Genomic DNA, 22,136 nt, shown 5'->3' with positions numbered 1-22,136 from the left:
CAGAAGTGAAGAATGAGACGTCATTTATCTTTCTAATTTAAGAGCAAAATTTCCTCAACAGAATTTTAACTTAAAATTTAATTGTATCGATATATCTTTTATTAAAATAATTTTGGAATTTTCTAGAATTTGTTACTGAAATTTAAAATCATTTTTTTATCGGTCATGATAAAATCTTTTATTATAAAAATGAAAATCTTTTTTATTTTGCAACAATAATTTAAAGTTTTTACAATCGATAAATTTTAAGCCCAATTCAGCATGAGTTACACAATGTGATAACGCATGATGGAAATTGTGAAACTGATGCACTAGAATAATGGGCAGGCAGTAACTAATATCGATCTCGTACTTATCATTACGCTCATATCGGAAGTGTAAATATTACCCTTGTGACATGTTACAACCCCGAGGCGTGGTTTGAACGTATTTCCTCGTCTGGCAATCAAGAAAAAAGGTGATCGGGCGTATATAAATGTACCGTATAAAAAATATTCATGCAATAAACTGACTTATCATCAGGATCAAAAAAAAATCTACGAATTATAAGCATAAAAGCAACAGTTAAATGGCGCATAAAACGAAGATTATGTGTCGTTACATACTTTCCAACGCGACTAGTGCTACTGATAGGATATTCATTTAGAGAAGGTAAATTTATTCTTTACTGTTGTACTTTTTTATAGATCGCACACATATATCGTTACTGAAATGACGACAAATTTAATTCTTTCAGACCATTAAGTACGAAATACCTTACTTCCGGCACGCAAACATAAATATATACCTACACTTGCAGCAAAGGCATATTATAATTAAAAATATTTAAAAAATTACATTAAAAGATATAACAATTATTCAGTCATTTGTCCTGTATATTAATAATAAATAACACAATCTTTATAAATCTCTCTCTCTCTAAATTTTTATCTCTATAATAGAATTTTAAGTCTGAAGGGACTGATTTTTCTCAATCAAAATTAAAGAGCCAACAAACGTTTCCACATAATACGAATATCACCATCATTTCTGCAGTCAAAATGTGGACTCTTTACGGAAGCCACATTAAAGCAGCGCAAAATGCCAAACCCCATGTCGTCTTCCATACGACGAAACGCATTTATTCGCGAGAGCGAGTGGCGCAAAGGACGGGAAAGAGGGTTTCATTCGTTTGTCGACTCGTTCTCGAAAGTGGTCTCGGCAAACAGAACAGGCACTGCTTTGTAGCTTTCGCAACTATATGTGTGTGTGTTGTGTGCATGAGAGAAAGAAAGAAGAATCGTTACACGCGAATCCCGTGATCGCCGTGAAAACTTAACCGCCGCACCGGTCTTGACCACAGGGAAAACCCAGACTCAACCTAATAATTCATCGCAAAGCCCGGATGGTGGCGCGTCAATTTTCCTTTTTCCCCCGATTTCCCTGCAACGGCAGCAGAATCTGCCGTTCGATACGCGACATCCGGGACGCTTCAGGAAACGCCGGCGCCGGCGAATTCGGCGGCGGCTTATGAATGGCTAATTAATCCACGAAAACCGGGACTCGCTCACACGCGAGCGTCCCGACCTCCTGTTGTGTGCCTCCGTTAATGGCACTAAGCCGGCCTAAAACCATGCACTTCGCGCGGCGCCCTGTTTTATTCAGGGCGGCGGCACTTTGCTGAAACGATGATTTATTTAGACGCGCGCCGCGTGCAAAGGACGGACGGCCCAGGTGAGAGTGCACACCGGCTCGTTGAACATTGTTAGTCGCCTTTACGAGACCACACCGCGCCGTTGATTCCTGTACGCGCCTCCGACCCTCCTAAATTTGCGATCGTCCGCCCTCCTCGTTCGCGACGGCTCACGAAAAGGTGTGAAAACACACCCTTAAATCTTAGAAGAAATGGGACGCAGGGTGAAATTTACTTTACGAGCGGCTATGAAGTGTGATCAGATAAGATTTAAGTTTGTAAGTAGAGAGATGACTCGATACGACAATGACTTACGACTCGCGATAAATCAACTCATCCCCTGCCTAATTAACAATTTAATTGTAATAATTTTAACACGCCATCGGTCTCTCCCCTCCTCTTTCTCTTAGATAACTCAACGTACATCTCAGCGATGATCTCTATGCAGGAAGAATTTCGTGCGAACAGATGTGAGTACGCGAGGAAACTTTCGGCACGTGTCAGATGCATCCTTCCTCGCGAGAGCGTTTTTCAACAGCGACGAGAAGGTGAGGCACGCGCGGGGGTAAAGACATCGCGAAATCGGTATAAAAGCGACATAACGGCCGTCGCAGATGCGCCGCCAATACGATAACGCGTTTTGACACGTAAAACCGGCAAATCGGCCTTCGTATTTCGTAGGTGCCGGAGCGAAGAGAAATGGGCGCCGAACAACGAAAATATACGACAAGGTGGCAGGTCGTAGGACGCGAGAGGGGCGCGCGTCTCGAGGAGGTGAACGGAGAGGAGTTTACGGGTGCGTCTCTCTCTCTCTCTCTCTCTCTCCGGACGTGTCTCCTCGCCAAGACAAAATAAAGCTTCTCTCGCCCCCTCTCACTCTCGACCCGCTGCTTCTTTTATCTTCTCTCCCAAGCGAAATCTCGTAACCCTCTCCGCCCTCCGTCTACCCTCCGTTTCCCCTTTGAAATACTCCTGCCAGACGGTAGACTCGAGACAGTACCGTGTCAAGACTACTACATAGGTTTGCCCGTCTATGTCGAACGTATATAGGCAAATAAAGTATCCCGTCTGCTTCTCAATGACACTCGAATCGTCATCGTTCTCGACTTACATGGAATATTAAACATTTCTCCCGAAACCTTCTTGTGAAATTCGTTTATCGAGCAACAGGAAAACGCTCATCGAGTACGTATCCCTTCCCGATTTTCGCAAAACTTGGTGGTAGTTTTGTTGAACAGATAGAAATAATTTCGATGTATCCTTTTCTTCCTGTTGCGATATTCAAGTTTACGAAGGACGGAGACCACCTTCTGCGGAGTTGTACCGCCGAACGTTGTATCGAAAACTTTCGTAGATAAAAATGAAATTCCACCAGCGAAAGTTTTGTTTTCAAGCGCGCAATAAAAAGTTTACAAACGTTAGAAAATATATTACCGATGATTTTTAATAAGAATAAGGATTCAAAAAATCGTTAGAACTTAAGTCAATCGGAACAAATAATTTGGATTAAACGATAATTGAATTTAGTTATTTACAAATGTAATTAATTATGAATTGAAATATCCTTATAAATTATATAACGAGAGTTTTCAACGATAAAGTTAATAATTATTTCTTTAATTATATAATTAAACATAATATGATCCTTACAATTTTGTAGTAATTGTTATATATTTTTATTAGTATCACGTTAAATAATTAGGATTACTGAATTAATCGTTCGATTCGATTTTAGTACAAAAATAAAAGTAATATTATCAGATCCGAGCTTAAAGCAGACTAAAAGAGAACAGACTAAAAATTTATTGCAGGAATGAATTGCCTTGAATCCGATTTCGCGTTTCGTGGAATGTTAAGTATTCTTTTTCTGGCCCGCGTAAAATTTGTAAATGTCACTGAAAGCTTCGAGATTCGTTCGCATGCACAGACAAACAAAACATGCCACCAATTTCAAATAATAAATTCGGTAGATGAGTTTTGTTTTCTGACATAAATTTATCAATACCTATTTCTTTATATTATTTTTCTATTCAACATTTTATTATTCATTTCATTTCTAACTACGGAGATAATATATTGAATAAATAAAACTTTACTTTTAAGAATTTTTTCAATTTTCTCAATTTTTCAATCTTTCATTCAAATTAAACTAATCTCGCAGAAAATTAAGTTCAAAATCCTTGTTAGAAAAGAAAAGATAAAAAACTTATTAATTTAACCTCTCATTAAAGTAGTGTTTTATATAATACACCCAGAAAAATTACACATTTATTACACCGGAAACAACAGATTCTCGTGTGGCAACAAAAATTAATTATTATATCAATTTATTGTATTTTACGTTTTGTGTGACAATGTTACAATTTTATCAATCATATTTTCCAGAAAGATGCACTAATAGTTTTACCTTTTGACAGTGTAATTTTTGCAAATTGTAGCTCTAATGTTTAATAAATTAAATGCATATATTTAAACCGTTCAATTATTTCTATCTTAATTTCAATCTCAATCAAGGACGTTACAAAGCTTTGTATTTTATAAACAAATCTTTAAAAGATCAATATAAGAAAATTATTTAATAAGAGGTTAGTACGAGGCTACTCGTTTTACATGAGCACGTTTCTGTCGCGCAATGGAACGAAGATAAAATAAGTCCCTCTTACTTTTCTCTGCTGTTCGCAAGCTCGTGCACACGACGATTCTTTTTCTTTTTTTTTTTTTTTAATCTGTCGCGCGTAAGCGGTAGACAAGGCGGTACCGTGCCACCGGCTAGCCAAAACATTCAACTTGATCGCGAGCCAAAAATCTCGCCAGCGCCAAAAAGATACACCTGGCCGACGTAGACAGTCGGGCATTCAAGACAGGAAAAAACACGAGGAAACCGGCGAAATAAATTCTTTTTCGCTCAAGTATTTTTTTTTCTTCTCACGATTAACTGGAAAATTGTGAATTAGTGCGGATCATGTTAACACCGTAGCCAACATTAAGCTCTCAGACGCATCCTGAGAGACAAAAATCATCATTAAGTTCTTTATTTATTTGGAAGAAAATCTTCGAGAGGTAAATCTCCCATTTATTTCGACGCATAATATTTACTCAATAGCTAAATAAATAAGAGATTTGAGTGCTATATAAATTACGATTTCACGATAAATCATTGCGTTCTCGTAGTGTAAACAACTACGCAGGAGAATAACTGAGTTTGTCGTTATCAACGTATATCAAATAACCGACATTTTAATTAAAGCAAACCGGTCAGTATGGCGAAAGGAATATTTCGCGGTTATTTACAAAACCCGTTTCGCTTGACGTATTAAAATGCTTATAATATTTGGAGTAAAAAAAAAACGTATACTATGTCGTCTGCGAATAAACGGTACGAAATATTAACGTTAAACGACAGTCGCGGCATTTATTTACCCGTCAGCGTCAAAACGGCCATTATTACAATTCGCACGGATCCCGAATGAGTTAACGCCGCCGTGCGAAATGCGTTTCAGCCTCTCGCGAATTTCTCGAGCGCACATAATCCGTGATATTTAATAGCGGGCGCGGTTATCCCGCCGTTTCGACAGAACTTAATATTCTTCCCCTATCCCCTCCCCCCTCCCCCCCCCTTCACCCGCGTCATCATCGTCAGATAATTTCGTCGTAGACGACACACGTACGCACGCACGCACACGCACGTATATCCACGCACACGCGAAACCGACAAACATCGTTCGTAAATATTTGCTACCACCATCATAGCTTATATTGTACACGCGACAAGCGGTATCGTTAAAAGCAGGTTGACGACCTCGTCTCGTATAGCCAGTATTTAATATACATAGATAAGCTTTTTCACTCACCGCTTCCCCATGGAATCGACGATGTGGTTTTCCCGACGAAAAATAGACGACCGGAAGTAATTTCCCGAACAGCACGTCAGATCAAAGGACGCCTAGACGAGGTTTGAACGGTATCTGAAAGATTAATACGCCTTTTGAACACTAAATGATAAATATCAGATGGAAACGGTGTGTTATGCACCATTATTACAAACATCGGTGTGTTATACACAACTATTAAAAATATCGGATGAGCTGTATTTTCTAATTGTATTTTTAACAAAATAGAAACATATTTGTCGTTTATGTAAGTAGAATTTGTGAAAATAAAGTTTTGATTAATATTAATTAAAAAATAATTAACTTTTTAACTTTTACTCAGCACATCCAATAAATTCGAATTGTTAAATTACATGATATATGATTATGCGGACGATAAATGTCGTAGAAATGGATTTTACGAATTTAAATTCTATCCATCTACAAGTCAATAAAAAGTTTCGTTATAGATATCGAACAGATAATCCGATAAAAAATTCAGAAAATCGGAAAATCTATTTCGACGGAACGCGACGCTTTTTACGAATGGTTAGAATTAGCGTTCGTACAAACTCAACGAGGTATAAATCCACCTGTAGCTCTACGATTTCGTTATATAAATCATGCTGTAAGGAGACGATCGCGCGGAATAACTCTATGGATTAGCGACGTCTAATCCAGGCATTTTTTATCCTTGACAAAGGAAGAGAACGAAGATCGAAGTAATATTCCCGATATACCGACAGAGACATCTTCTTTCGAGCTCGCGTATCCATGAAAGCGAAAGCGTATCATCCTCCTTTTTACGAGCGAATGCTGGGGAAAAGCATATTGAATATATCGAGCGTATCTTGCAAATAACGGAAGAAAAAACGCAAAAAAATATATTTGCTACCACACTATGCGCATGAATTCTACGATAATATGGCATAATAAAGAAATAGGTTCCATGATAACAAAAGCGAGGCTCTCAAAGGCAATAAAGAAATTATTATCGCATTGTAATATGACGAAATTTCTTATGATAAAATTTTCAAAAATATAATTAGTCGCGTTTATTGCAGTGCCTTTTATTCTTGCTTCCTCTCTCACTTAAAATAATTTTATATTCATACAAAGGTATGAACTATTTTTGTTATATGTATTAACATAATATTATTAAAATACATAAATTATTTTTGTTTATTGAAAATTGTACTAATTGGTGAAATAAAAATTAAGAAATTATTCATTATATCCATAATGTGAAAACTTGTATTTCTTTTTATGTTCACTACACATTTACTTTTTACGTTATAGTATACACGGAGAGAATTTTCTTTTAAAATTTACTTTCAAAATCTGGTAATTGTGAGATAATGACCTCAAATAATTTTACTACAACTTTTTAGTAAATTTTATTAAAAAGTACAGTAAAATTCCTCGAGGTCACATATTATCTCACAATTACCAGATTTTAAGGATAAATTTTAAGAGAAAATTCTCTCTGTGTGTTGATAAACAGTAAGAGAATAAAATATTGCGGTTGATGTAGAAGAATCAACCAGACTGAACGTTTGATTTGAATTCTTGTATGGAGTATGGATGACGTGTTTCATGAAAGTTTCGTGCCGCGAAACGCGACGGCGTACCTATTGCGGTCAGGCATAGGAACGTTAAAACGAGTCGCGAGCTTCGTGTAACACGCGCACCTTTACTTTCATTCTACATTACACAGCAGCGTTTTATTACTTACAAAGTCACGTTCGTCTCAAAACTTAAAAGGGTGGAAAATTTTCATGGAAGTTAATCAGATTCATATGACGTACAACCTTCGGTATTGCGCGAAGGTTGAAAATGTCTGTCTATTTAAAGAATTAGATTTTTCTCAATAAAATATAGAATTGAACGGTAATATATAGTAATTATCTTCATTTATAATCTCTATTTGTTCGGAACTAACCGATGATTTGTTTGAACGAAACCATAACAGCTTCTGTTAAGTGCAACCAACTGAATATCTGAACAGCTTTACAAAATAATATAATAAATCGCATATTTATTATTATTATTATTATACCGATATAATCGCTTAACTGCAATATCATGGAAGCGAAAAGCATAAACGAGCGAAACGGATTGAAATAAATTTCGAGCGACGTACAGCCTAAAGCCGATAGAGGGATGGTATTCTAAAGGGATTCGAAGTAAAATAACGGCTGCGGATTTTCGCACATTGGTTCGGATCCGTTCGATTAAAAAAATAAAATAGTTCATAGATATCAGCAGTATGCGACAATAAATTTAGCTTGAGAATCGCAATATGTTTTACCTTAAAATGGGAATTAGAGTATTAAAACAATATTTGCAACACAAGTAAGAGATAATAAACATATTGTGTCTTCACACGAGTCAAATAATTTACTTCTCATAATTAAGAGTAGATGATAATATGCTCGTTTCGTGCAAAGTAGCCGCAAAGTTAAAATCTAATTAGATTCTGAAAAAAATACCGACTTGTTCACGACGATCTTATTTCATTTATGATAAGAAAGACTTTCTCGTCACGTCAGTCGAAAATGAAGATGCAACGCGAACGTCGTACACACGCATCGCGCCGCCATACGCGGAAAATCCCAAATTAGAAAGAAAGGAACGCGGTATGCTTTACAGCCATCGTTAGCGGTTGGAGTAACGATAAATTAAATGCAATTCACTCTCGTAAAATGCCGGCACCGTTGCCTGCGGTGTCGCCTGATACCGCACCGAATCGCGCGGCGGCTTTTATTCGCGAAATAATACCGCGGGCCTCGGACGAATAGTCGCGCGGGGGAGGGGAGGGTGGATTTTTGCTGCTTCGCGAACATGCACGTCGCAGGTAGAGGGTGGAAACGGGGTTGCGAGCCACGAGAGGGAGGAATAAATTTCGGAGGAACACGGTAAAGCCGAAAGAGGGATGGCTCTTTGCCACGGCGAAACAGAAAGAGACGTCGCGTAAAGGGGGACGCGGGGTGGGGGGAAGGGGGAGAGAAGGTCTCTCTCTTCGGTTCTTTGTACCGAGCAGCGCGATACCCTGTATATTCGCGTTAACGCCGATGCGGAATTTATGGTCGAATAACGGCCGACTATCGACGTTATGCGCGCTCCACTGTGATCGGCGGCAAAAAAGAGAGGAACCATCCGGGAAGGTGGAATATGCGGGGATCGCAGGGGACGAGGACGGTAGCGGGAAACAGATCTGGATTCTGGAGCGGCCCTAATAAAAACGACACAGACCGGATGCTATCGGCGCATCCCTACGGATCGCGCTTCTCGTAACAAATGGAAATCACTTCAACTACTGCGCTACTGCCCCTTTCGCGCTAGTTATAAAATTTTAACTCTCCTCGCTTCGAGAGTAAAATATCGATTTTCCAGTCGGTCATATTGTATGCACAAGAATGAAAAATGATTAAATAAACCAATTCTTTAATTTGACAGAATTAGATTTTGCAAAATAATATAAAACAATATGAAGTAATACGAAGTAATATGAAGAAATAATTTATATGTAGAGAGACAATGTGCTTCACAGAATTTCTTAATTGATTCTTCTAAAACAAAATTTAAAGTTGACTTTTTTTATAAACAATTATTTATAATTGAATTGTAAACAGTTATTTGTAATTCTTATCTCATAAGAAAAGAATTTAACTCCAAAATCGACTTTAAAATGATTAAAGGATTTATAGAAAAATCGTGAAAGATTTTAAAAACCACAAGTATGTAATAATTTGTATACATTTGTAACTTATTCTCTCCTTTTAAAATATATGTGAATGATGTAGAGGTTCGTAAATTTTGAAAATTAATACAATATAGGCATTTTACAGAAATAAAATCTGTCATGACAGAGAAAGTTTAGACATATATCAAATAAACATAATATTTAAACTTTTTGAATTATCTTGATCATTTCTGGAAACATTATGCCTTCCTTTCGGTAAGCCTGTTAAGGATGATAATGCGATTGCAGACACGACAAAGTCTTAATGTTTACGTCGCAGTAACATCTGCAGGACGTATTAATCAACAGCGCCATTACTCAGCGTGCCAAGTGTAAAACGCGCGAACAATCCGAAGCGATTCGCCTTAATTAATTACGTCGCCTCGCGCATTGCGCGTTCCACAAGCGCGCACGTGGAAACATGTGATTTATTTCTTATACCGCGCAGCACGCGTCTTCATGGTGAACGCATCGCTCCGAATGGAAACGTTTCATCAGCTGCGATCTACAATTCTGCCCCTTCGCGTTTCACCAAGACCGATGATCTACGATCTCACACGTGTCGCAATTTACAATCAGCCAAGTTATTCTAACTTTATTGCTTCTCATATTAGATTCTTTGACAAATAATATTTGAGACTAATTTTTCCACGACGAAAATTTAAAGGATAATCGTTTAAACAATTCTTTTTAGTATTTTATTAACAAAACTGTGCAGATAAATATTTTGCTTAAAAAAAAAATAAAATTAATGCTCGCTCCGAAAATTAGAAATAAAATAAAATAAATTTTGAATAAGATTGTTTAACTCGTCTTTATACAACAGCACTATTAAAGTGTTCAATGACAATCTGGATCACTATGAGATTAGAGGAAATGACGGATGCGCTTGGGGCACCCTATATAATCCCTCTCGGCTACGCCGGGCGTTATACATTTATATCCTCGCGGTCATATATCAAAAGCAGCGCGGTAAATGATTGTTTCCACCGCTGCAAAAGCTTTACTACTGGCGAGGACCGAAGTACTGCGATTCGAACGGTCATCCCATGATCGGTGGGCAGTCTCAAGGGGTAGAATGGACAAAGGAGGACTACGACATGGAAGGTGGTGGAGAGTGAGAGCGAGAGCTCGCAAAAGTTAGTTTCAGTGACATATGTGGCCAACGCACGTGGAGGCGGAAGTTGAGCCGGGTCTCTCGCCTAGTACCATCCGCTCGGGTCTCGGCTCAGCCAGCTTGGTGCTACCTGACATTTCCACTTCCCTCTAACTACCCCCAGCCGTCGCTTAAGGAAATAGAGCTGTCCGACGCAAGCACCGCGATCCTGCGCGCCGCGACGAGCCTTCAAGACGTGCCAATAAATGGTAATCGCGACAAAAATCCGCCTTTACCATCTACCCACGGCAGCTACCCTGTCAGTCGTGTAAACAACTTCAGAAGATTGAACATACTCGTCGAACATACTTCGTGGGGCGAAAACGAAATATCAGCGAAACGCAGCGAAGAAATACGCAGTCTCGCTACATTCGACGATGCGCTTTCCGAAGCGAATTTATCGCGGTTGATCTTTGCACGTTTTAAATTTACATTTGAGTTATATTGTACGGCCTTAAAAATTTGATATATTAATAATGAATTTTATTTCATACGAATTTGATAACAAATTTTAAAATATTTAAGATACTCACTCTAAGATAAAACACTAAAGAAGGGATACAAGTTAAATATTTGGTTTTTACTTTTACAGAAAGTGGAAAAATTCGCTTTACTCTGTATCAAAAAGTTTAAAAAGTTTCATTGTTTTAATTTTAGATTGATGTTAAATGTTCTTATTCATAAAAATATGGTAGCAGTCTAAAATTTTATATTCTAAAATATCATATCTTTATCATTTCTCTCAAAACAGACGGCTTGTAAGAATTCTTCGATTAAAGTTGTCTTTAATTAAAAATCAATGCGATTATTGATGATCTTATGACCTTCTTGTTTCTATTTTAAAATTTTATATAGAATCTTGATCATATTTATCCTTCTGTCTTTATTATTCGAAGTGTGAAAAAATCTGTATAACAAATTGAGATCAATACGAAAATCTCAAAATACTGTTATCGATTGCCGTACTTAAATTTTTTTTTTTTTCATATAAGCGAGATATTATGTGACTTCGTTTTAATTCCCGTGTCATAATATTCTGTATTAATAAAAAAAAATGCGTGAATTTTTGCAAATGAGTCACCAGAATTTTATAGTTTGTGATTTTATAAGAGGGCTTCGAAAAAAAGATTAAACCAGAATTAGCTGTAAGAAACTTCACCGAAGTATTGCTCTTGTCTTAGCGAGAGCGGATAGTTGTTCAAAATTATCCGGCACATTAGCTCAATCGAATTAAAGTGCTTCTCGATGTAACGAGCGATGAATGCCTTTTTTGCCATTGATTCGTCGCGTTCGTCGTCAGATTGAGAATTTCGAACGTTCGCGAGATTCATTCTTAGTACGGCTAATTATATGCTTTTTTGATTTAATTAATGAGAAAATTTCATTCGAGAATATATTTGATTAAGCAAAACGGTTTCAAATTCGATCATCAATTTTATAATTTAATTACTTTTCTATACGAAATAGATATATATACATATATATATAATTCTAATATAAAAATAAAACAAAAAAAATTAAAAACTTTTTGCAATATATGCATTTGTTAATTTAAATTTTAGAACATGCTTAATAGAGATATAATGATTATCGGCAGCACCAACTATCGTCCATTTCAGTCTAACATTTCCAATATAAACACAAACGACTGATGCATTGTACACGTCGTTAGACGACCGCCGTGGTAGTCTCGGGTTCGTAGTTTCATTACGCCGCCCAACCAGCAAAACCCGGCCATTTAACTTAATTAAACGCGTCTCTAATTAATTAGAGAAAGATCGCGCAGAAGCTTTCTTCAAGGCAGAGAAGCGTTGCTCGCTCGGACGGTGGACGCGCTCTCTCGGTGCGATCGCAAGTCAGACGCCGTAAAATTTTCACTTCCTTTGCCTTTACACGTGCCGCTCCCCTTCCGCGCTATTATTTCCGCTTCGCGCGCTTTTATTTCCCGAACACCTACGGAATTCTTTCGCCGAGTGTTCTCATTGAAAGCGCACATTTCCCGTAACCGGAGTTACGGGAAACTTTTTCGACACCGTGATATATCACGGCACTATACAAGCGACCCACCCTTCCCCTCGATACACATAAAGCTCTTATACAAAGTGTCGATTTCGAGGAATCCTCGTGCAAAACGTAAATCTCACCTTAAGACCTCTCGTAAGCGACGTATATAATTAATTAGATCGTCTAATTGATTAGAAAGGATCAACAGCTCCGACGTGAACGGCGTACAAGGTACGAACTTTGCTTACGAAATCGTCACGCGTGTCACATAAAATGTATAAAGCAGTTCCGATTTCATAAAATAGAAAAGCGAATGCGTTTTCTTCTGCACTTTTGAATCTAGACGTTGAATAAACGTGAATGTAAGGATTTATTTCACTCTGTAATTAAATCTTGAAAAAGACTGTACGAAACATTAAGTTTACAATTCTTACAATTTGATAAATAAGAACCTGTCTTTGTCTCTTCAGTAATTTTTATAGCACAAATAAAAATATAATTACATTGCTAAAAGAAGATTAAGCGACATAAATTGAGCGAAACAATTTCAAATCTTTTTCTAATAGCAAGCACAAGACACATCTTCGCCGCTAACTGAAAAGATCTAACGATATATACGTTACTTAATCCTTTATTGCGGGCTTACACGATTCAACAACTGGTGGTGGATGAAATTAAATTCCTAAGACGCCTCCGCTCATCAACGGAATCCCCCTCCTCCCCGCATCGAATCAAGTTTCGCGGTCATTGCTTGGCTACAGTCAAGCTAATTCAAGTTCCACTGGACTTAGCTGGAAGGCCGTTCGAACTTCCTGGTTGAGACTGCACCGGGGAGATATCGTGTCTTCCCACCATCGCCCTACATTCCCATCTGCCTTCATAGGGAGGAAGTCGACACACGATGTTGGAAAATGATCGAGAGCGAGCACCGTCGCTCGACGTCCCAATTTCCCAAACGGTATCCTGTCCCGCCAGCTGGCACCCTTTGACGACTTAGCTTTGCACCTAGCTTCCACTCCTCAGCGATGAATAAACCTCAGATATATACTCAGGATGTTGAAAAAGGAGTATCAAAAATTCGACCATTATATTGAAGTCGATTTCTTCTGAACGGAAATGTCAAAAATATTGTATCTATTTTCTCGTACGACATCTGAGTCCTTTATAGATATATATAGATATATAATAATAACCCGATTTTGTCCAAGTTTTATTTGTGTCTAAAGAACATAAGTTTCATCCTAAATATCTTCGTCTAATGCGTTCGAAATTAAATAAAAAATAAAAGTCCTCTTAGTTATTCTCACCCGTAAAGTGACACCAAGTATGAAAGTAGAGCAAAGAATGGAAAAATAAACCGAAACGAAAAGTGAGGCCAAGAAAGAGCGGGGAGTGACGACGAGATTGGAAAGATAAAAGAAAAGGAAGATGCAGGTGCAACAGGATCTCTAGTAGATTTGCTTGAATCACGTTTGTATGCGCGGTAAGTGTGGATGCAGCTGCTGTACGAGCAACTAAGTAACCCAGTTTGCCCCACGAGAAGTAAGTGCACGGGCGAGGGTGGAAAAGTGCGACTTACAGGCTGTTTCGATATAAAATACGTATATTATAGCCAGAATTGTTCTCTTGTGCATTCAAACTCACGTAAGTAAACACATTCGAATGTCCCAGAAAATGTGAAAAAGAAAAGGAGATTGTATTAATAAAATAATTTAATGTGTGTAAATTGTACAAGAAAAATGAAGAAAGAGAACGGTATTCAAAGGCCATAAATAAATATTTCATATTTGCATGACTTATAATATGGAACTTTCTAGGCATGCAAAATTTGTCTAAACTACAAATTAAAACGAAAATGACTAGTGGATGGACTTTACAAAATCAATCAAAAAGTGTTAATAAACACATAGATCTATAAATTCATTGTTTCAAAATATATTCAATTTTTTACTTGATAAGCTAAGCTATTTAATTTAATCAATACATAGAATTATTTTATTATATTGTGTATACATAGAATTATTTTATTATATAGAATGTAAAATCAATATTTTCATAATTGAAGGTATCAATCATTTATAAGAGACTTTAATATATTAGCTCTTGTTTATATTATAAATATTAGCCTTCATTAATCTTTGAACGTATATATTCGTGTATAAAAAGGTCTGTTCAAGCAATTAAAGATGTATTAAATACTCGATTTAAACATCTTAATCTTTAAACATATTTACTCCAAATTAAATCATTATTTACAAAATATTGAATATTTTTGTCGAGATATCTAGCGATTTTACTTTATATGTGATATTCACAACAAATACAAAAACTATTGATAAAACTTTATCATTAAGCTTTGCGTCAGAGTATTACAAAAAATTATACAAATATGTACATGAAAAATTTCATATGAAAGAGATACAGTCTCAAAATATTCCTTGTAATATACTGTATATCTAAAAAATCTACTTACTTAACATTATTGCAACTGCAATTAAAATTTTTTATCATGGTCACAAAAAAATATTAGGTATAAAAGAAAAGCCGCCTCTTTAAGGAGGCGCGTTTAAATGCGGGCCTCGGAAAAGGCGATTCGCCTTTCTTTAGAATTGCTGTGCTTCTTTTAATTAATACCGAGAAAAAGGAAAACGACTGTATTCAGACAGGCGCAGAAAGACAGGCATTCGTCGGAATATCTTCCGCGCTCTTCTCACGGATTTTCTAGGTTTTAATTAGTTTTTTGTCCGGTTTGTTTATTCTTAATCCGTAGTGTCACGCGGAAAAACGTTTTGAGTTATTACTGTAAACTACGTGCATCTCGTCGACGCCTGTCGCCATTACACCGTTGCGAGGCTTAAATGTGATTAAAGCATCGTTTTCTCTAAAAATTAACTTAATTCACGAAAAGTACCGCGTGCATTTCGTCCGTATGTCGTTAAAATAAAGTGGTTAGTTTATTTTAATAACTGCAACAACGTTGAAAATTCTCGTCTTGTCATACTTTTCTCAGATTAATTATATAAGCTATCACTTAAACATAGTATATTATTTACAGAGTGAAACACTAAATATTTTTTAATGATAGTAAGGAGAAAAGAATAATAATTCCATATTTTTGAATTCCAAAAACTAAAAAATTTCCCCTAATCTTTAATTAAATGACAGAATAGAATATATGTATAATAAAATCAAATTTCTCGGAAACGTTTTACACAAATTTTTATTACAATGCAAAATTTTTTTAAATTTATTTAAAATTTCTTTTAATTTTCAAAGGTTTCATTATTTCAAGAAGAAATGTGACCTTTCTGAATAATACTATACATATCGTCTTGCAATTAATTTATATTTTTCTTTGTATAAATAAAATGTTCACTTAGATGATTTAAAGAATATATCGTGAACATTTGTGGATGCAGTCTAAAAGTATTTCATTAATGTTGAATTGCCATTATGAAATGAGGATATTCAATTATCACAAATGTCAACGATAATTAGTTCAATTAAAATATCGCTTTTCATTAATAAAGATTGGCGATAATGTTGAACTCTCACGATCATTATATACTATTTCATCGTCTAATCTATCAAATCAGTCGCTTAATAACTTTTAATTACATAAAAACCATCTTATATTTATGTGAATAAAATGAATCTATGTTGAGGATAATAAGAAATATCACATTTCTGAATATTAGATAATTAAATATTATATAAATAATTTTATATAAACATAACATTTTACATAATCATTTTCAAATAATTAAATAAATATAATGTTTAAATTACATTCAATCATTAATGTGGATTTTCAGGAATATAACCTACTAATAAATTTAATATTATATGTGCCATACTGCAGAATAATTTTAATTATACATGCTCGCAAGTAATGTTATATAAAATAAATTTCCTTGCTTGTTATACAAGATTATATGAGATATTCCTACTGCGGTATACCTTTCATATGAAATTTCTTGAAAATAATATATTACAGAGAAAATACATTCTCCTAACTGAACAAAGTTTTCAATTTCAATTCAAAAAAGAGCTTTGATATCACCGCAATCATCACGATATAGGTTTCTCGAGAGGCGATAATAATACCTTGTTAAAAGCTCGTGACATAATGAGTCCTCAGGAAATGAAATATTAATCGATATTTAGAAAGAGTGCTCACACGAGAAAACCGATGGCTCTCTCGTAATTCTATCAATGATCTTGAAATAACGAACCACGTTAATTCACAATTTTTTATGAGTTAAATTCAGTATACATCACGCAGCCGTCGTCGTGACGCAAACGGCCGATGCAACCAAGAGAATTGCGCTCCCATAAAATCTATCAACGGAAAAATCGATTTTTAACGGTGCAAGACATTCCGTGATCGAGACTATTTCATTTCCGCCCGCTCATAAAAGTACTTTAAAGACGGAAACACGAGAAATTTTTAAGTTAACGGTTCTGAACATATGAATTTTAGTGACTTCTCTCATTTTCATCAAAGTTCTGCGGAGGATGAATCTTGAAGAAACATTTGGAAAAATGTGTTAATGTGCGTAAACGATGATACTCATAGAAAAATAGAATATGATTTAAAGCATAACGAATTAAAAATAATATTTAAAAAAATAGCATATATAAAAGAATATAAAAAATAGCATTACGTTATGCATTGCGATGTATTTATTTACCAGTTTTTTATAACGTATCTCGTACAGGCCGAGTTTATCATGATTTCAGTTTAAACATTAGTTTGGATTTACCCAACTCGAACTTCACTGCCTGCGAGTCTTATCAGACTAATTCTCGCAAATAGACTAACGGCTCTGCGGGTTTCGGTTCACAAGTCAGAGTCGTTTTTACGACGGCGTGTAAAAGAGTTGCCCGAGACGTAGCGAATACACGCATGATTACGATTATAAATCTCAATGGAGGGTCAATTACTCCGGGAGCAAAGTTAGCGGGACACGTTAATGGCTTTAAGTGAATGGTACAATAAATTGTGCTATCTACGCCACTGTTTTATTTCGTTTGGTAGTAAATTCAGCCGGTGGACTGAAAAGGATGGTGTGTTTAACGTAAACGCTCGTAAATCCCGTCAAAGGCAGCGTCGAAAAACTCGCAACAAAATCTAATTTGATCGATCTCCCAATTCACGCGAATAAATTGTCCATTTGACATTTGTTCGTCATTTAAAGTGACCTGTCGTCAACGCGGTTTTCGTCACCCTGTGGTTGAGCGTACTTATCGCGTTAACCCCTTAACATATGTCCCCTGTCACTTTCTCCCTCTCTTTATTTCTATTTTTTTTTGTTTTTAATACAGCGCTAAACATGGTGCTTGTACGTGCACGACAAATACTTGTGGCGAACCCGACGCTCAAAGAGACATGGTCTCGAAGAACGTAACTCTCTCCCCTCTCCTCATTGGCGACACTTCTGGAACGGTGTATCTCTCTTTCTCTCCGTTCCTGTCTCCGTTGTTCTCCTTCTCTCTTCTTTCTTCCCCGCTCTCGTTTTACCTATGCACGCGATTTCGCGAAATAAAAACGACGTGCCAAGACTCAGACGCTCCAAATTTGTCGTGACAAAAATACGCTTTATCGCACGCCGCCGAACATCCAGACACCACGGCAGAGGTAGGTAGACTTCTCTCCGGGCTTCCATTGCGGTCGGCAGTGCCGAATTAAGGATGCCCGATGCACGGATTCCGCCAAAAAAGACCGCGATTATCGGCTGGTTATTTATGCGTCTGTACTTGCGTAACGAGGTATTTACTTTAAATAAGATTAACCCTTTTGAACTAGCCTCTTGCACTTTTAAAAAAAATTCAATATGAGACTCGCGCCACGCGCGTGTCGAACTTTTACGAAATGCGTCTTTACACGCTGTTAATTTCCCCGTGCGCAAAGAAATCGACAGTCCGACGCACAACGACGTAATGAGTATAACGACAGACGACGTTTGCAATTAAAAGACGAGGAAATGGCTTGCGCGCCAGAGGGAAAATGAAAGACACGAGGAAAATTGGTAAGAGGAAAAGTCGCTGGTGCTATAATTTATTTATCCGGACACACCCGGAGCGAACGCCCGGACTCTTAATCCCGCGGTGGCTCCTCGAACGTCTCGTCGCGGTTAGTTAACCGCGGTCTTTAAATAGCCACGACACGACGGCATAACATTATTTTTCCAAAGAAACGACGCATCGGCCTGTCTCTCCTCCAAAATCCCCGCCGCCGTCGTCTCCGTCCGCGTCTCCCCCGCACTTTTGCAGACCGCCGTCGCAACGAATTCTGATACGACGCATACATTTAGTTAAATTAAGAAACTCACGTTTCACTTACGCTCGCTCGAAAAAAATCCCGAGACGAACGATAAATTTCATCGCGGACGACGAAACGGTCCGATCAGAACGGTTATTAAAATTAAGATGATTAAGTAAATAAATAATTATAAAATATTATATATATTATTATTAAATAGAGAGAAAATTCGCTTTTCAAAAATTATGTATAAGATATAGATTTTTCTTTGTTAATTATAGGATACACGAAGATAGTTGTAAAAATTAATCTAATGAAAGAATAATGAGAAGAACATGGAGAGAAAAATGTTAAAATTAAAAAGTGAATAAATAATTTTAATTTTGTTAGATAAAGATGAATTAAAAATCAGGTAACGTTACATCCCCTGCCCAGTTAAGGAATATTTTTCTATAGCATACGACAAAAAATATTATTTCTGTTCTCCGTTCTCTATTGTCTACTACACGATCTTACAAAATATAATCACATTCGATGCAAACCAATCCTTCACCGATGTGATCGAATTTTCTGTTGCAGATGCGCGGAGGGCTTCACGGGTCTGCGGTGCGAGACGAAGGACGTCAGCAGCACCGGAAGTGTGTATAACCGGCGTAGGGCACCCTTTTCCTGCAAGCTGGGACTCTCTACCTCGTACTACTGCTAGCGATAATCGCGCGGGGCCCTTTTTAACCATGAGTAGACCTTTTTCTACCCTCGCGGTGTACTGCGGTGTACGAAACCCACGAGACAGAGTCGTGAGAGGGCCAACGCGCGACCAAAGAGAGAAAGGAAAATCGCGTGAAAAGTAGGCGGACACGGACGCGAGACGATTAGACGAGGGGGAGAAATCGAGAACAAAGAATTAGAAATTTCGTATCCGTATCGATCTCGGGCATTAGGGCGAGTCCTACGTATTTTATATAAGGACAGATTAGGTTCCAAAGTAGTTTGGACCGGGCATTCGTACCTTCTTCAATTTTTACGGCTAACGCTACTTATACACCCTTTCCTTATTTTCTCTCTCTATCTCTCTCTTCCTCTCTCTTCTTTTATATCTTCTTGCTCTTCTTTTTTATTCTAATATATTTTTATTCATTCTTCTTCTCTTGTGTGTGTGAATATTTCTTCTACCCTACTTTTTGTTTTACCTCTTGTTTCTCCTTTTTATTCTCTTTCTCACTTTCTTGTTTCACTTCTTCAAGCGTTATTACTAGCACTTTCTTTCTAGAAAACGTCATTACGCGACGTACTCGCGCTTCCGCGCGGAAAAGTTCTTCGGCAGGAGAAAGAGAGAATGTGGAAATGACAGAAAGAATGGACGACCGTGCGAGAGATCATGAATGTGCAAATGAGCGTATGGAAGCGTGTGAAAGAGAAGAAAGGAAAAAAAGAAACGGGGGAGAGACGCGTCGCGGTCTCTCGACTCTCCCAATGCTCTTTTCGGCGTGGTATCATTGGGGGAGCGCTCTCGAGCGACTATTCGTAAATTCGAACGGCGGTGCTTGACCTAAAGAAAAGAAAAAAAAAAACACCGTCCAGAACCGGCGACATGGAAGCGCCGCAGTGGCGGTTTGTGTCGCACACTTCTCCGTAGTCTCCGCGAACGGGAGAACAATACCAAAGAGCCCAGGGTCTCGTTCAAGGACGAGCGCGACCACGGCGACGACGACGACGACGACGACAGATTGTCGCCCTGAAGGGCCCTCACTCCTCCTCTCAACAAATTCTTTTCTCTTAAAGCCACAGTCAAGCCACGATTGACATATGTGTGGCCTGAGTGGCTCAAGAGTATCGAATCTCGATACTCGATAAGACTGCGCCGTGAAACGATATAAGGGCGAAGGATAAAAGTTAAAGGAAGAGTACGATTTTTTATTTTCGTACATCTTATATATAATTCATATTTCGATCTGCTAAAGCTCTCTTCTTAAGAATTAATTAGCTTGAGATAAAAAGTACGAGTGAACGTATGGAATGTTGGAAAAGTTATAAATTATTTTTGAGAAAAAAGAGGGAAGAAACCGCCTCCGAAAATAGTTTCTACGAATCAAACTTGCATTTCGCCAAGCCGATTATCTTTCTCTTTTTTAACAATTTTATTATTCCACGGCTCGGTTTTATTGAAATCGCGGGCTAAGAAACTAAGCCACGTTGCATGTTCGTCGCTGTTGGAAACCCAGCAAAATTTCCGAATAATATATTGAGCGTTGAGAGAGGATCCCAATTTATAATTTTTTCATCTTATGTTTTTAAGATACAAGCAAGCGTAGGTAAAGTTTTAGTAAAGTTTTAGTACTGTAAAAAAACTTGGCTGAAAAAATATTAAAAAGAATATACAAAAATATTCTCATATTTAATAATAATAATAATTAATAGTTATTATTATTATTAATAGTATTGCCCTAATGTGTTTCGCTGATCATTATATAATAATGATAATTAATAATAATTATTATATAATGATCAGCAAAAAACATATTAGGACAATACTATTTTTGGCAGTCTATAAAACTAAATTTCTAACGAATCGCGAATTAAAAATATTCTCAATGGACATTTAGATGTGATGATTGATTATTCATGATCGATTAAAATGAAGAGTATGATAGTATCGTAACAACATTTCAATCGAGAAAATAAATTCTATACCGGCAATCAACAATTTCCAACAGTAGATGTTACAGCAGCATTTCCGAATTTCTTTCAATCGCAAATTAGAAATTTATAGATAGAAAAATGATGCGAAAGGAGGAGAAGAAAACTGGCCAGTCAGCGAGCGAGTCGCGAGAGAGAGACCACCGGGCAAAAACGATTTAATGTAAAATACGATAGTGTAATGCATTAGGCTAGTAGAGATATAAGGTAAAAGGAGGAGAACGAGAGAGGGGGGGAGCGGAAGGGAGAAACTCGCGAGTGCGACAATGAAATCTCGTCTCGATGAGAGGATAGAGACGCAGGAGGGTCGGTCGAGAGGTTTTTGAGAGGTATAATAAAATCTGATCTCGAAAATCTCCGTCCTTAAAATGCACAAGATGTGGAGAAGCATTGACGGTGTATCCATTCATTTCCGTTCTAATTGAGAAGCTCACAAAATGAAGCGGTAATAATATCGTATCAGTGAGACGGAGATTGTGTCGGGCGAATCTTCGGAAAAATGGTATATCAAAAGACCGATAATGATCTCATCCGTCAGAAACCTCGACGACAACGACCCTCCGAGTGAAAACGGTGAACGTACGGTAGGGGAGCGTGGGATGCGCGCTGTGCTCCAGCAGTCTCGCGCACGCGGGACCCTATTTATGTTTTATATTATATTATATATATTATATATATCTATAAATATGTGTATAAACATTTTTAATTTATTTATTTAATTCATTAAT

General features: G+C 37.1%; 2 protein-coding genes across 3 annotated transcripts in view; one reads left to right on the top strand and one right to left on the bottom strand.

Moving 5' to 3' along the window:
- The window catches only part of LOC105830720 (mitotic spindle assembly checkpoint protein MAD2A), a 212,624-nt gene that overhangs the window by 150,810 nt on the left and 39,678 nt on the right, over window positions 1-22,136 (bottom strand). Inside the window, exon 4 of the transcript XR_003626331.2 lies at window positions 5,524-5,637. The gene's annotated coding sequence lies outside the window, so the exon portion shown is untranslated. The remainder of the gene's footprint in view (window positions 1-5,523; window positions 5,638-22,136) is intronic.
- LOC105830721 (protein vein) overlaps window positions 1-22,136 on the top strand; it is a 359,320-nt gene that overhangs the window by 299,564 nt on the left and 37,620 nt on the right. The window contains exon 5 of one of the 2 annotated variants that reach the window (XM_028192643.2): window positions 19,291-19,349. In XM_028192643.2, the coding sequence (XP_028048444.2) occupies window positions 19,291-19,349 (59 nt within the window). Of the gene's footprint in view, window positions 1-19,290; window positions 22,115-22,136 lie in introns of those variants that run through there. The other variant, XM_028192642.2, reaches the window with a different exon arrangement.

This window comes from Monomorium pharaonis, chromosome 5 (assembly GCF_013373865.1).
Source record: "Monomorium pharaonis isolate MP-MQ-018 chromosome 5, ASM1337386v2, whole genome shotgun sequence".
Classification (NCBI taxonomy): domain Eukaryota; kingdom Metazoa; phylum Arthropoda; class Insecta; order Hymenoptera; family Formicidae; genus Monomorium; species Monomorium pharaonis.
Note: the sequence above shows the minus strand (reverse complement) of the source record. Positions and strands in the feature narration are given on the sequence as shown.